Here is a 15,160-nt window from a genome sequence, read left to right as displayed (position 1 = left end):
CGGCTCAGCAAGGGAGGCCTGCTCCCCAGGCCAAGGGAACTCCAGGGTGCTTACAGGTTTCCTGGAATTCTTTTGCATGTAGCTCTAAGCCCTGGTCTCACTGTCATTATGATTTGGGGCTTGGGGAGGACAGGAGCCTCTGGACTTGATGTAAAGCTACTGCCACAGGGGATGGTAAGGGGCAGGAGCGTCACCAGGGAGGAGGATGGAGCCAGGATGCAAGGACAGCAGATCAGATGGAAGCTGGCCTCTGATCTCAGGCTGGTGACTGTGGGAGGAAACAACAGGAGGCATTGTTTTGGACTAAGCTCCTGCCTGGGACCCTGACAGACCAAGCTAAAGTCAAAAGGGAACACTCTCAATGAAGTCCCAGGTCCCCAAGCTGACACTGATTGCATATCTGACCTTCTGGAAAAATCTCCCAGCAAACCAGTTTCAAATGGCACAATAAAATTCCCTCTGCTTAATCCGTACACACAAAAAGGAAACTTGAAGTAACCTGATGCTACCGGTTATTTTTCTGTTCCGTCTCCTTGTCTCTGCTTCTCCAGGAAAGTAATTCTGAAATGACCAGTTGGTTTTTTATCCTTTCTGCTCCCATGAGCCCTTTTCTCTTTACAAAACCAATTACAGTTGACTCCACTCATCAGGACACTTATTCTATTTTATGGAATGGGGTGTTGCTTGATTCTAAACTGGCAAACTACAGTTGATAATAATCTCTAAATCATTGTAATTTTGTCCTTTGACAAAGAAGTGGAGAAACAGTGTCAAGAAAAAGAATAATCTGAGATTAACCACCTAGGGTGAGGCTGGAGAGGAAGCCATGAAGCTGGGTGTTACTGGTGGTCAAGGTGGACCTGATATAAACAGCCCCAGACAGGGAAGAGGGCAGAAGCTTGAGGGCAGGGAGCCGACGTCAGCAGCTCAGCCGAGGCTATGCCTGTCGCACCTTCTAAGGAGGCCCAAGCAGGAGATCGCTGGAGCCCAGGTAGAGATGACCAGGGCAACCTAGCCCACCCAGCCTCTAAACAGTTAAATAAAAAATAGAAGACTGAGGAGCAGTGAACACATAGCCAGGGGCCCTCAGTCGGTGCAGACTGGGCGACTGGCCTTGGGACGTGGGAGCTGTCAGGGCTAGGTCGGATTCAAAGAGGTTTACTTTTTCCTTCATCGAGGGAAACTGGGCAAAGGCCTGGAAGAAGAGGAAGGGGATCCGTGCCCAGGGAGGGGCTGCTGCTCAGAACCGCTGTTCTGGGGGACGAGAAGCGTGTCCCCCGTGGCTGGGAAGGACCAGGAGCTGTGCTGGGGAGTGCAGCCTTGCGTGCCCAGCCGGTGCGCTGTGCACAGACCCTACCGACCACAGCCAGGGGTCGCACACACCAGGGTACTTACTTTTGTGTTCACCAGGGTAATAATCCATGAAGGTCATACACTTGGTGAAAAACTCCTCAAAGTTAAAAGAAGGGGGTGGTTTTAAGAAGTTAACCTGAATAAAAGAAAAGAAGGAGCATTTGCTTGTTCTGAGGGTTATCTGGTCCCTAGGCGTGAAATAGTGATTGGCGTTCTTAAACACAAACGATCTTTAATTTATAAAACTGAACATTTAAGTAAAAAATTCAGAGGCTGGGGGCGTAGGTCAGGGAGAGCACGTGTTTGCCATGTGAGAGGCTAGGTTCAGTCGCCAGCTCCAGAGAAAATCCCAACGGCTTCTACAACTATTCGTTAAGATTTCAATGTTCCCCAGACACCATGGCTTGCCTACAATTCCAGCAATTGCGGGGGCTGAGGCAGGAGGACCCAAGTTTAAGGCCAGCCTCAGCAACCTAGCAAGACCCTGTCTCAAAATAAAAAATAAAAAGGACTGGGGCTGTAGCTCGGTGGTAAAGCACCCTTGGGTTCAATCCCCAGTATCCCCTTACCCCCCCAAAAAAGAACAAAAGATATAAAGGTTAGTCCCCTGGAATGGCCCTCTGTGCATCTGGGTATATATACTGAGCATTGAGATCTTTCTTTTTTAAAAATTTTTAATTTTATTGGTATTTTTGTTATTTGGTATTTTTGTTACTGGGGATTAAACTTTCTTTTTTTCCTCTCATAGTACTGGGGATTGTGCTTACGAGGCAAGCACTTTACCAGCTGAGCTATATTCCCAGCCCCTGGGGATTAGACTTTACCACTGAGCTATATACCCAGTTCTTTTTACTTTTTATTTTGAGACAGGGTCTCACTAAGTGACTGAGAGTCTCTCTAAGTTGCTGAGGCTGGCCTCGTTCTCCTGCCTCGGCCTCCTGAGGCACTGGGACCACAGATGTGCACCACCATGCTCAGCCTCTGGAGCATTCTACCCTCCCTGCCCCCAAACGCATACACTTTGTTCGACAGTGAAAAACACTGGGCAGAACTGAACACAGGGCACTCAACAAACTAGCAGCCAAGTTTCTTCCAAGTGTCAAGGTCACAGAAGACCAGGAAAGACTGAATGATTGTCACGGACTGCAGGAAGCTGAGTGAAAGAACAAGCGGGTACAAGAGGAGATCTTGCACACTCCAGCAAGGATGTTGGTGAGCACCACTGTGCCCATGCTGACTTCCGGGTTTGGGCTTGCATGTGAGATGTCTACGTAGGGGAAGGTTGCCAGGCACCGTGGCGCACACCTGTGATCCCAGCGACTTGGGAGGCCGAGGCAGGAGGATCGCAAGTTGGAGACCAGCCTGGGCAATTAAGTTAGAGCACCTTGGTCTCAAAATAACCAAAGGGGCTGGGGGTGCAGCTCAGGGGTGGAACCCCCTGGGCTCACTCCCCAGCACCACAAAAACAACACGACAGTGGGCAACTGGGGGAGGACTGTGTGCAAACTCTATTTCTACAACTTTTCTGAAAGCCTAGAATCAATTCAAAATTAAAACCATTTTGGAAGGTGTGAAAATTCCTGAGCCAGCTGGATCCCAGTGTGGGTGTGCGCTGCAGGACTGTGCGGGTCTGTCCGGTGGGGAGGCTGGGGAAGGACGCTCTGGCCCAGTGCCTCCCACCTGGGCCCTCATCCCCTGAGGCTCTGTCTTCCCTCCTCCTGCACGGCAGGCAGCCCTTGCCTGGCGGCTCTGCTCTCCTCCCTTTTCTCTCTCTAAGCACAGGGTACTGGGATCGAACCCCAGGGTGCTGAACAAACGGCCACGTCCCCACGGCCACGTCCCCGCTGTTTTATGTTGAGTCAGGCCCTTGCTGACTTGCTGAGGTGGGCTTTGCACTTCCCGTCCTGCTGCTGGGATCACAGGCCTGTGCTGCCACATCTGCCTTCAAAGCACTGATTCTCTACTGGCCATTTGCAAGGAGCGCTCTGGGCAACGTAGAGGCCTGTCCTCCCTCCCATGGCCTTGCTGCCATCACTTGCCTCCAGTCCTCACCCTAGTGAGCCTCCACCCTGGGTAGGAGGGTGTTGGGTAGTGACAATCAGGGCCAATGGTTGCCCTCAAAACTACCCCTCTGCTCGTAGGTAAAGCAGATCCTTCCTTAAGCAAGGCCACTTACCATCCCCTGCCCCTGCTGAGGAGCGTGATCCCCCACTTCCACCTCCTTAGCGACCCACAGTACAGCCGGCCTTTCCTCAGCTGGCCAGCCTGGCTCCTGGACCAAGCCTACCCAGCGTAGCCCAGCCTGATGCCGCCCGTCTGCAGCCCAGGAGCGTTGGCATCTCAGCCTCTGGCGTAGACTGGCAGGGCACTCTGCAGGCAGCAACGTCACGCCTACCTTCACGGCTCTCTGATCTGGGATCCTCTCAATTTCAATCATGCTCCGATCACAGAGCTGCCAGCAGTTGGGTGACAGAATGACATCGTTCATCCGCGCCATGTTCTGAGCAAGGCGCACATCATCCACCGCCTGACCCATCACCAGAAAGTAGTTGCGTGTGTCATCTCCAAAGACCAGCATGGAGATGTGGCCAGCAGCCAGCCCTGGCAAGCAGGCGAGCAACAGGTTGGCACAAGTTCTGGGTTTGTCCCCAGCAGCACAAGCTGTTGGAGAAACCAGAATCTTGATGACCCTACCTCAGGCAAAACCTCCCCTCTACAATTCTATGTCAGGATCAAGAGTGCCCCCCAGGCTCAGGCCTTCCAAAATGCCCCATCCCTCAAAGCTAGAGAGGGCAGCCACTAGGATTAGCCCTGCTGTGGCACTGCTGTCCCCAGGTGCCCCACCAATCCCCCAAGTCATTTTTACCTTGTCTCCAATTTATTCACACATAAGGGCAATAGAAAACAACTCTAACAGTCCTGATTTGGGGAGGACTTTAATTTTATCAGAGATTGAGGCTTTAACTAAAAACAAAATCTTAGCATCCCACTTCAGACAATGGCCAGAGGGGAGGGGACAGAAGTCCTGAGGACTGGGGCCCCCATCGTCCTCAAGAAAGGCTACGGGTCAGTCTCTCTGGGTGTTAACCTGGAAAACAAAGAGCTATTTCTTTTTCCACAAAAAAATATGTAATTTATTTGGAAATTTAAAATAACAGCAAAAGGAGCAGAGGTTGGCTGGGTGCGGTGGCGCACACCTGTGATCCCAGTGGCTCAGGAGGCTGAGGCAGGAGGATCACAAATTCAAAGCCAGCCTCAGCAAAAGCGAGGCGCTAAGCAACTCAGTGAGACCTTGTCTCTAAATAAAATAGAAAATAGGACTGGGCATGTGGCTCAGTGGTCGAGCGTCCCTGAGTTCAATCCCCGGTACCAAAGAAAGAAAAAAAAAAGAGGTGGGGGGCAGAGGTTAAAGCAGGTTGAGAAACAGCCCATCGGATGACCTCTGATGACCCCATCAGCTCTGACGCGAGAATCCTGGATTCACAGCTGCGTCGGGCGGACGCTGACATCAACATTTGCTAAGATTGCTCTAGCTGTGACTCCCCAGGATCTCATTCCTCACCCGTGAAGTGGGCACGATGATGCCTGTACCTCATAGCTGGGGACAATGGTCAGCAAAGACCTGGCACGTCGCAGTGCTGCCCTGTGTCTGACCTTAGAGCCTGCACAAGCTTCTGTTGCACATCATTCTTAGAAACGGGCGGTGGCCAGTCTGCTGTCACTGCTGAGTCCGCAGTGGCGAGCCGCCCTTGGCTGCGCGCAATGCTGCTGGGTCTCGAGAAGCAGCAGGACAGAGTGACGCCTGCAGAGGTTCTGACAAGGGCCCTCTGCTCGGGGGTGCACGTGCGCACTGCCTTCGGAACAGTCTGCAGGCGGGCGCTCGGCCGGCCCAGATGGGCTGGGTGGCCAGGGAGGGAGGGAGTGGGCTTGCATGCGTGGGCAGCCTGCCTCCAGAGCCAGCCTGCTCCAGCCTGCCCCGAAGTCACGGCTGCCCAGGAGCTCACCTATTTTGACGCGGATGTCCAGGCCTTCTTCAGCCTCCTTGGCCTCAAACAGCCCGTGGATCTCCAGGCTGCACTTGATCACCACGGTGATGATGTTCTTCAGCTGCTTCCGCTCCACCTTCCACAGGGCCAGCAGCGCGTCACCTTTGGGAGAGACACACGGGGCGTGGGGCCTGTCTGGAGATCAGTGCTTCTGTCAGGTGTGCCCTGGCCCCATCCGTCCTCCATACCTGCAAACTTCAGGATGTCTCCTCCGAACATCAGCACTTCTGAGGAGAGAGGGCAGGAGGTCAGCGCACTGCTCCGGACCTGAGAATGGGCCCAGGTCACTCCCGCCTAGTGCAGCGGCCCAGGCGCAGCCACTGGGAGGGCCTTGCTCTCAGGACACCCTCTCGTCAGACCCGCTGGGGCCTCCGGGCTGTAGAAGGAGCACGCTGGGCCACGGCCTTAGGGCTCCACTCTGTGCCTCCTCTGGGGACAAGGGAAGGCTTCCCCAAGTGGGCTTGTGTGGGCATGTGTGTGCCCACGTGTGAGCCGGGCGACAGGACCCATGCAGGGTGACAGGATGCAGCAATGGGGAGATCAGTCGGCATGGGTCCCTGCCGGTTTCTGCTCTTTGTTTAGACTTTGTGGTGTGAGGGGACATTTTCCCTCTGCATTGGCTATCGCCATGGACTTGCTGAGAGTTCTCGAGCTGAGCCGGTGCAAAAGGAATCAGGCCCGATGGTGCTGCCGTGAGCCGGAAGTGCGGCCTGGCGGGGGCCTTAGGGCAGGCACTGCGGGCCTGCAGAGCGCCCCACGGGAGCCTTCCCTCCAGGAACAGAGCGACGTTGCAGCCCAGACACTGGTGGAGGGGGCAGGGCACCGGACTCCGCCAGGGGCTCCGGAATGCACCGTCAGGAGACAGCGCCCGCGGCCTGGTGATGAGCCCCGGCTACCTGCACGCTCTTGGTTCGGGTTATACGGACCCTGGCTTTTAAAACATGAGAAAGTGCCGAGTCTGAGCAGGAGTCTGCGACCTTCCTCGGGGCCTCTGTGCTGGTGTGGGGCGTCCACACTCCTGTAGTTGTGCTGACGCCTCAGACGACATTCGGGGAGAAGGAAGCGCACTAGGCAGCTGCATTGGCTACCACCAACAACAGGGAAGAAGCGATGAGTCAGAACACGCTCCAGCCGGAGCCCCGTGGGGACACTTACTCTCCACGATGGCACTTATGTAGTAGTTGAGGATCTCCACCAACTGCTCGGCCCCGCGGTCCATGTACATGGCTGTGCTGAACTTCTCGGTCATCGCTGTGAAACCTGAAACAGAAGCGAGGCTGGTTTTCTTGGCTGCTCAGAGAAACCAAGCAGAGCCAGAAGATGCAGAAGATGGCTAGATCGAACCCAGAGGCACTCTACACTGAGCTACATCCCCCAGAGGGCCTCACCAGGAGCGGGAGCACACGCCTGTAATCCCAGCAGCTCTGGAGGCTGAGACAGGAGGATCAGAAATTCAAAGCCAGTATCAGCAACTTAGTGAGACCCTAAGCAACTCAGTGAGAACCTGTCTCTAAATAAAATACAAAAAAGGGCCGGGGATGTGACTCAGTAGTAAATGCCAATCTCTGGTAGAAAGAGAGAGAGAGACAGGGCTTCACTAAGTTGCTGAGGCTGTCTCCAACTTGCCATCCTCCTGCCTCAGCCTCCTGAGTTGCTGGGATTACAGGTATACACCACTGCACCTGGCTCAGTTTCTTAACGATCTTTTGGCTGGTCAGCTGTCACACAGGCAGCCTCCTCTACCTGTGTTCATTATTTTAGGGGCCAGGGGGAGGTTCCACACTGCTCTTTCTTTCAGACTCTCAATTTGTACAGTGATGACCGAAATTCCTTTAACTGGGAACAGAACTTTCTTTCCAAGGGAATGAAAACACAGGAATTTCAAACTCTTTTGAAGAGGTGGCAGGTTTAGTATTGAGATGTAAACACGTAGGCGATCATCTCTGAGGTCACACTGATGGGGATGCGAGTGGGGTTGGGGCAGGAGTCAGTGAGACGGGAGTGGGAAGCCCTGCCCACGGCTGGCAGTGGGGTGGGGAGGACGGGAGGCCCAGCCCAGAGGCTGTGCCTGTGTCCTGGAGGAGGGCCAGAGAGGGCGCTGCCCCGTGCAGGTGTGCGCCACTCCTGGTGCCGCCCTGCCAGCGCGTGCCTGAAATGTCGACAAACATCAGGACTCCGTCAAAGGAGTCCAGCGAGGGCAGCTCCTGGGAGAAGTCCCCGTACACGACCAGGTCTGGGAGGTGGGCGGCGATCCTGACGATGGCCCGGTCCTGCGGCTCCTCCTCTCGTGTGGCCATGGTCACGACCAGTGTCCAGGACTTCCTGGTGACAGGAAGCCGTCCTCTAACAGGTCTTCTGGAAAGAAAGGTTGGGGGACGGAGGGAGTCTGACCTATTCCTTGGCCCGCTTTCCTATTTCTGGATTTTTGGGGGTACTGGGAATTGGACCCAGGGGCACGTAACCATGAGCCACATCCCCAGCCTGCTGTTCTACATTATGTAGACAGGGGCTCGCTGAGTTGCTTAGGGTCTTGCCACATTGCTGAGGCTGGCTTTGAACTCGTGCTCCTCCTGCCTCGGCCTCCCCAGCCTCTGAGATTACAGACGGCTACGGCGCCGGGCCTATGGCTTGCTCTTTGCCGGCTTTGCTCCCACCTGGGCTTGCTTATCCAGATGCCCGAGTGGTGACAGTGGCAGAGTCGGCGAGTCGCGCCTCCAGAGGACCCCTTTCTGTGCAGAAGGAAAACCCTGGCACACGACTGGCCCTCCAAGCCCTGGCAGCCACCATTACCAAGTGGGCGAGCCCCTGGCGTCTCCGCGGCGGGAAGCGTGGGCTTTGTTTGTGCAGATGAGCAGCAATGCTTCACAGACAGGCGAGTGGTTGAGTGAGTCCAGGTCAGGGTGGGATACAGAGCGGGAGCGGCCCGGCCTGGGCGCCCCGTCCGCGCTGAGGAGGGCAGGCTCCTGGGTCAGCCAACTGGGAGAGGAGCTCTCAGGCCTGAGAGTGGAAAACCTCTCCGCCAGCCAGGGCCCCACCAGGCGCTCCAGCTTTTCCAGAGCAAACCAGTTTCTGAAAACCAGGAAACTTACTACAGAAAAAGAAAAACAGGTATTTTCAGTTTCATCCTGGACACAGGCAGGAGCCGGTTAGTAATTTCAACCAGAAGCAGCTCACATGGGGATGGCTTCAAAGCAGGTGGCTTCAAAGGAAAGAGTAAGACCACCCACCACATATGCTCCTTGCACTTAAGGGAAGCAATTCTTTTTTTCTTTTCTTTTTTTTTTTTTTTTTTGCGGAGCTGGGGATTGAACCCAGGGCCTTGTGCTTCCAACGCAAGCACTCTACCAACTGAGCTACATCCCCATACTGAAAATTTAACCCAGAGGGGCTTTACCACTGAGTTACATTCCCCAAACTTTAAATCTTTATTTATTTATTTATTTATTTATTTTATTTTAAGACAGGGTCTCACAGAGTTGCTTAGGACTTCACTGAGTTGCTGAGGCTGGCCTTGAACTTGTGATCCTCCTATCTCAGCCTCCCCAGTTGAGCAATTTCTCTCAAAGTCAGGGAAAATGTTAGTATATTTCATGGATAAGCTTCAGAATGTAGAGAAACCTCTAAAAATGAGTACTACATGTTAGATATTTGGTAACCTTTAAAAAGGAAAGTTGGGGGCCGGTACATAGCTCAGTGACAGAGCGTGTGCTCAGTATGTATGAGGCCCTGGATTTGATCCACAGAACAAAAAAAGAAAGAAAGAAAGAAAGAAAGAAAGAGAGAGAGAGAGAGAGAGAGAGAGAGAGAGAGAGAGAGAGAGAGAGAGAGAGAAGGAAGGAAGGAAGGAAGGAAGGAAGGAAGGAAGGAAGGAAGGAAGGAAGGAAGGAAGGAAGGAAGGAAGGAAGGAAAGAAGAAAGAAGAAAGAAAGAAAGAAAAGAAAAGATGAGAGAAACTCAATGTCCAGAATCAGCTCAGACTTAGGGAAGAAGTTTAAGTTAAGAAAACTTCAGAGGAATTCTTTGGCTTTATTGAGGGCAAAGAGACTAATGAGGAATAAGGACCAAGTTTAAAATCCACACTTGTTTCAGTTTTCTCTACCATGAGAATCAAAAAGTATAACAACTATTGCTGAACTTCTTTTTTAAAGGTGGCTTAAACAATAAGGTGCTAACTAGAGCACACGTCAGGTGTGATGTGTAGCAGGGAGAGTTCCACCTGGCGATCACGTGCAAAGCTGGTAACCCTCAAGAAGGCAAACCTGAGACTCCAACACCCAGGTCGTCCTTCCTGGCCAAAGCTGGCTCTTGCCTGTGCCGTACACGGGCCAGCGGGAGGGAAGAGGACTCCTGTCATCTGGGAGCACAAGGGTCTCCTTTCCTGAGTACATGGGGACCGTGGGCCCTGTGCAGATGTGACCCAGGGTAGAGCCTGCTTCTCTGCATTTCAGAAGACCAGGCTACGGGGGCTTCTGGAAGACAGAGGCCCGTAGGGACGAGGCGTCTGCCAAGGTCGTCCAGGTCATGCCTCACTAACACCTGACCCAAGCCTCAGGGCTTATTTCTTGTTTATTTCTTGCTCATACCACAGGCACTGTCGGCGCCTGGGCTCTCCTCAGTGGCTGCATTCACTTTGGGACTTTCTCTTGGCCCTTCTCTTGAGAACAGGACATTCTCAAGAGTGGGACAGCAGGCGCAATGGGTGGACCCATTTTCCTCCCAGCAGTAACACATTTTGCTCACGACATTGACCCAAGCATGTGACAGGAACGCACCTCATTTCAAGTAGGCACAAAAGTACACGGACCAACGTATCAATGTACCACAGGTGCAGCAGGAGAAGGCGCGGGGGTCTGCGAGCAGCCTCGAGGTCACCAGGCTCAGCAGCATGTGAGCACCGACTTCAGAAGGAAGGGATGAAGGGGGTCGGCAGGACTCTGCCAGGAGCGAGCTGCCCTCCCTCCCTCCCTCCTTTCTTTTCTCCCCCCACACCCCCTCTCCCAATGGAGTCTGTGTTATTTGGGGTGGCCTTCAGCTCCCTGGCTTAAGCAGTCCTCCTGCCTCAGTCTCCTGAGTAGCTGGGACTATGGCCCATTGTGACTGGCTCATTTTCTATTTTTTGAAGGACTAGTGAACTTTTAAATCATGAGAATGTTATAGACAAAGTGTATTTTGACTCTAACAAAGCATTTGACCACATTTTTCATAGACTTGTGAGTAGAATACAAAATTATAGAAATGATAAAAATAATATTAGTGGTTAACAATCATACTAAATGATATTGGGAGATGTTTCAATATCAACTCAGAAGAAGCCTCCATAGGCATGCTGGAGGACTTTGATAATGATATAATTGAAAGATAAAATAGGAAATTAACCTAAGTGGCTGTTTTGGTTTGGCTATGAAGCACCTTCCAAAAAGTTCACATGATATCTAAGGGAGCAAAGCTCAAAGGTGAAATGATCAGATTATGAGAACTATAATCTCATTAGTGGATTACTCCATTTAATGTATTAATAATTTGAATGGATTAGTGGGTGGTAAATGTAGGCAGGAGGGGCATAGATGGAGGAAGTAGGTCACTGGGGGACATGGCCTTTGACTATATCTGTTCCAGGACCTTCCTTTCTATTTCTTGGCTTCCAAGAGCTAAGTGGTTTTCCTCCACCATGCCATTCCACCATCTTGTTCTTGCTTCACTCAGACTCAGAGAAATGGAGTTGGTGGCCATGGAGATCTGATACTATAAGCCCAAATCAACGTCCTCCTCTAAATTGTTCTTGTCAGGTATTTTTGTCACAGTGACACAAAGCTGACCAACAGAGTGGCCACTGACAGATGAATGGATAAAGAAAACGTTGTGTATATAGGAACAATGGAATATTGTTCAGATGTAAGAAAGAAGGAACTTCTGTCACTTGGGACAACATGGATGATCCTGAAGGATATTATGTTCAGTGAAATTGACCAGGCACAGAGAGACAAATACTGCATAATCTCACGCTTACACAGGATCTAAAAATGTATAACTCATGGAGGACTGGGGTGGGGCAGGGGCATGGGAAGATGTTGGTCGAAGGGTACATTTCAGTTGGACGGGGTCTAGCCTACAGCATGGAGACTGCAGTTATTTATGCATTGTACACATGAAAATCCCAATCTCACATGTTTTTACCACAAAAACGAGTTAAATATGCTACATGATAGGTGTGCTGATTTCCTTGATTTAATCAGTTTGCAATGTATACATACATTAAAACATCATATTGTATACCATAAAAATGTACAATTTTTATTCGTGAATTTTACCTTCATAAGATTGAGAGGGAAAACAAAATTTTAAAAATATCTGGTGGGAAAAGTAATGTACTAAAACCAAGATCTTACCTTTTTTTTTGGTGCTACAGATTGAATCAGGGCTTTGCACATATTAAGACATGTGGTCCTCCTGCCTCTGCCTCCTGAATAGCTATTTAGAGGTTTGTTTGTTTGTTTTGGTTCCGGAGAATTGAACTCCAGTGCTTTGCTACTGAGCTACATGTCCAGCCCTTTTTGTTTTTTATTTTGAGACAAAGTCTAAGTTGCATAGGCAACTAACAGTCGTGATCCTTCTGCTTCAGTCTCCCCAGTCACTGGGATTACAGCCATGAGCCACCATGTCCAGGTAGCTATTTAGAGTTTTTAACAAAATCGAATGGACTCCTGTAATCCCAGTGACTCAGGAGGCTGAGGCAGGAGGATCCCACATTTGAGGCCAACCTCTGCAACTTAGCAAGAACTTGTCTCAAAATAAAAAGGATGTAGCTCAGTGGTGGAATGCCCCTGGGTTCAGTTCCCTGTCATGGGGAAAAAAACTGCAATGCTTTTAGAAAATTCAGGCCACCTTGAAGCACATCATAAGGCCCATCCCCAAGTCCTTTTTATTATTTTTTAAATTTTGAGACAGGATCTCATTTAAGTTGCCCAAGCTGGCCTTGATTTGTGATCCTCCTGCCTCAATCTCCCAAGTCTCTGGGATTAGAGGCCACTGTGCCTGGCTGCTCTCTTGATCTCTGATGCCATAGTTATTTACCAGTTTTTAAACTTTAAATTATTGAAATCATACCATATTTCTCCACCCTCCGCCAATGTCTTGATATTCATCCTTGGTTGTGTCTATGTCAATGATTGTTGATTTTCAATAGTGTACTGAAATTCGATCACCTGATTACACCACAAAGTGTTGGTTCACTCTGCTGTTGACTGTGGTCTGTTTCAGCTACTAGGAATAAGATGTCTGGGAACATTCTTATGCATGTGGACTGGGGAAAGCCTGGCTGCATTACTCCTGGGAATACGACTGTGGCAGGAATTGCCAGCTCACAGGATGCATGTATACTGAACCTTAATTCATCTTTTTTTTTCTTTCCATTTTGGTGCTAGGGATCTACCCCAGGGCCTCGTGCCTGCTAGGCATGTGCTCCACTACTGAGCTATCCCAGGCTTCAGGCCAACAGAGTTTGCCAAACAGCTTTTCAGAGCTGGCTGAAAGCGAACTGTGAGTTCAGCTACTGTGTACCGAACCAGCACACACTGCTGTTTCCAGAAGTTCCCCATCTTGCTCCCAAGTGCTGAGATCTGTTTTTGTGCTTCTCTTTCGTGCTAAAGTGATTGAGCACCTTTTCGCGTATGGGCCACTTAGGTGAGATGCAATCTTGAGGTGCCCAGGCAGTGTTCAGAGCTGACCCAGACTGAACTTGGGTTCAACCAGCCTGCTTTATTTGAAATTCATTGACTGTAGAACATGAGGAACGATGGGAGAGATTGGAAATGTCAAGTCAGGAGAGGACATTTGGGTTAACATGGTAGTTGTCTTCGAATATTCAGACTGAAATGCGAAAGTCACGGGGTAAGTAGGAGACATAGGTCCTCACACCAAGTCTACTGAGGCCCGTGCAGCCAACCAAAGAACCACCCACTGGCTCCCTGACGTAGGGATTTTGTTTGGCTAAATGAGAGTCCTGCCGGCCGTGGTGATGCTCATCTGTAATGCCAGTGGCTCTGGAGACTAGGACAGGAGAATTTTGAGTTCAAAGCCAGCAATTTAGCAAGCCCCATCTCTAAATAAAAAAGAAGGGACTGGGGATGTGGTTTAGAGTTGAAGTGCCCCTGAGTTGGTATTTTTTCTTCAGTGAAGGGAGCAGGTTCACTGAGGATAAGTGGCCTTAAACAGCAGATTTCTGGAAAGGCTTCTGCAGTGAGCGGTGCAGCCCCGGAACTGAGACGGGGGAGGAACTGGGCGGGGGGCAGCTCGTGCCAGGGTGCCCTTTAACTTGTTCTCATTGGCTACTGCCCATGAGACAGCCAGACTGAGCAAATAAAAGTACAGGATGCAGAGCTGCCTGCCGGGAGGGTTTTTACAAGTTAGTGGAAAGAAACATGGTGGCTGATTCCTTTTTTTTCTTTCCTTTCATTTGTTGTATTTGGAATTGGATCCAGGAGTGACCTACCACTGAGCTACATCTCCAGTGCTTTTTATTTTGAGACAGGCTGTCCCAAAGTTGCTGAGGCTGGTGTCAAATTTGAGATCCTCCTGCCTCAGCCTTCTCAATAGCTGGGATAACAGGTGTGCACCACCAAAACCAACTCCATTGTTTTAATTAAGGTGAATTGAGGACAGATTTTTTTTCTAAGTTCATGAATACAAAGCAAGAAAACTAGGTGCAATTTGATTGAAATGACAAGTGAAGGAATATTTTTGTTCCTGGGCTTAAAAAGCAGGGATATCTTGTTGGGTGTGGTGGCCAGTGACTTGGGAAACTGAGGCAGGAGGATGGCAAGTTTGAAGACAGCATGGGAAAGACCTTGTCTCACATAAAAAAAAAAAAAAAAAAAATGACCCCCGGGGTTGTAGTAGTGCCTCTGGGTTCAATCCCAATACCCCTTCTCTGCCCCCAAAAGGCAGAGACATTTAAAATGCCTGGGAGTTTTTCTTATGAACAGTCACCCATGAGAGAACACTAGAAATTTTCCATTTTAGAGTAATCCTGTATTAAGTTCTGCAACTTTAGAGGCTGGTTAGTAACAGAGATGTGTGCTTTCTACAGATATGGAGACATTGCAATTATAATCAAGACCAATTTGTGTGAAGGATTTTACATAGGTCACCTCATTTAATCCTCCAGACAGCGCTGAGTTGCTCAGAGGTGCTGACTTGTCCCCAGCCACACCACCAGAGAAGCCAGGTCTGTGGGGCTGGAGAGCCCACGTTGTTTCCTCTGGTCCGGCCGAGCTGGAATCCCATTTGTATAAACTTTATGATACTTTGGGGATGTGACGACCCAGAAAAAAGGTGTATTTCATCTCAGAGCACTCAGAACACGCATCGACGGCATTCCCCACCCTGTGCGGCCAGTTCTCCCAGGCAAGGCAGCAGCAGAGTGGGCGCTGCGGAGGCTGGAGGCAGCCAGGAGAGTGCGCATCCCACCCTGCTTAGGGAGGGCTCGGCAGCGCCCAGCAGTGGAAACTGCAGAGCAGTTAGGGATTAACACTATCCACTGTTCCTCTCCATCTCTTCTAGAACTTTCTAAAAGAGTTCAGCTTATGTTCAACTTTCCATTGACATGCCAACCGAGAGTGGCGGCACATGTCTGTAATCCCAGTGACTCAGGAGGTTGAGGCAGGAGGCTCTCAAGTTCAAGAGTAGCCTCAGCAACTTAGCAAGACCCTGTCTGAAAAAAAAAAAAAAAAAAAAAAAAAAAAAGGCTGGGCACGTAGCTCAGTG

At 50.6% G+C, this 15,160-nt stretch overlaps 1 protein-coding gene across 1 annotated transcript in view; it reads right to left on the bottom strand.

Annotated features, from left to right (window-relative positions):
* ADCY10 (adenylate cyclase 10) overlaps positions 1-8,288 on the bottom strand; it is a 56,207-nt gene extending 47,919 nt beyond the window's left edge. Inside the window, 6 exon segments of the mRNA XM_079106574.1 lie at positions 1,396-1,489; positions 3,749-4,014; positions 5,358-5,501; positions 5,588-5,626; positions 6,555-6,659; positions 8,190-8,288. Of these exon segments, the coding sequence (XP_078962700.1) occupies positions 1,396-1,489; positions 3,749-4,014; positions 5,358-5,501; positions 5,588-5,626; positions 6,555-6,648 (637 nt within the window). The 5' untranslated portion in view covers positions 6,649-6,659; positions 8,190-8,288.
* Positions 8,289-15,160: the final 6,872 nt, after the last annotated feature.

The sequence above is a fragment of the Sciurus vulgaris genome (assembly GCF_902686455.1).
Source record: "Sciurus vulgaris genome assembly, chromosome: 12".
Lineage (NCBI taxonomy): Eukaryota > Metazoa > Chordata > Mammalia > Rodentia > Sciuridae > Sciurus > Sciurus vulgaris.
This window is presented reverse-complemented; position numbering and strand designations above follow the sequence as displayed.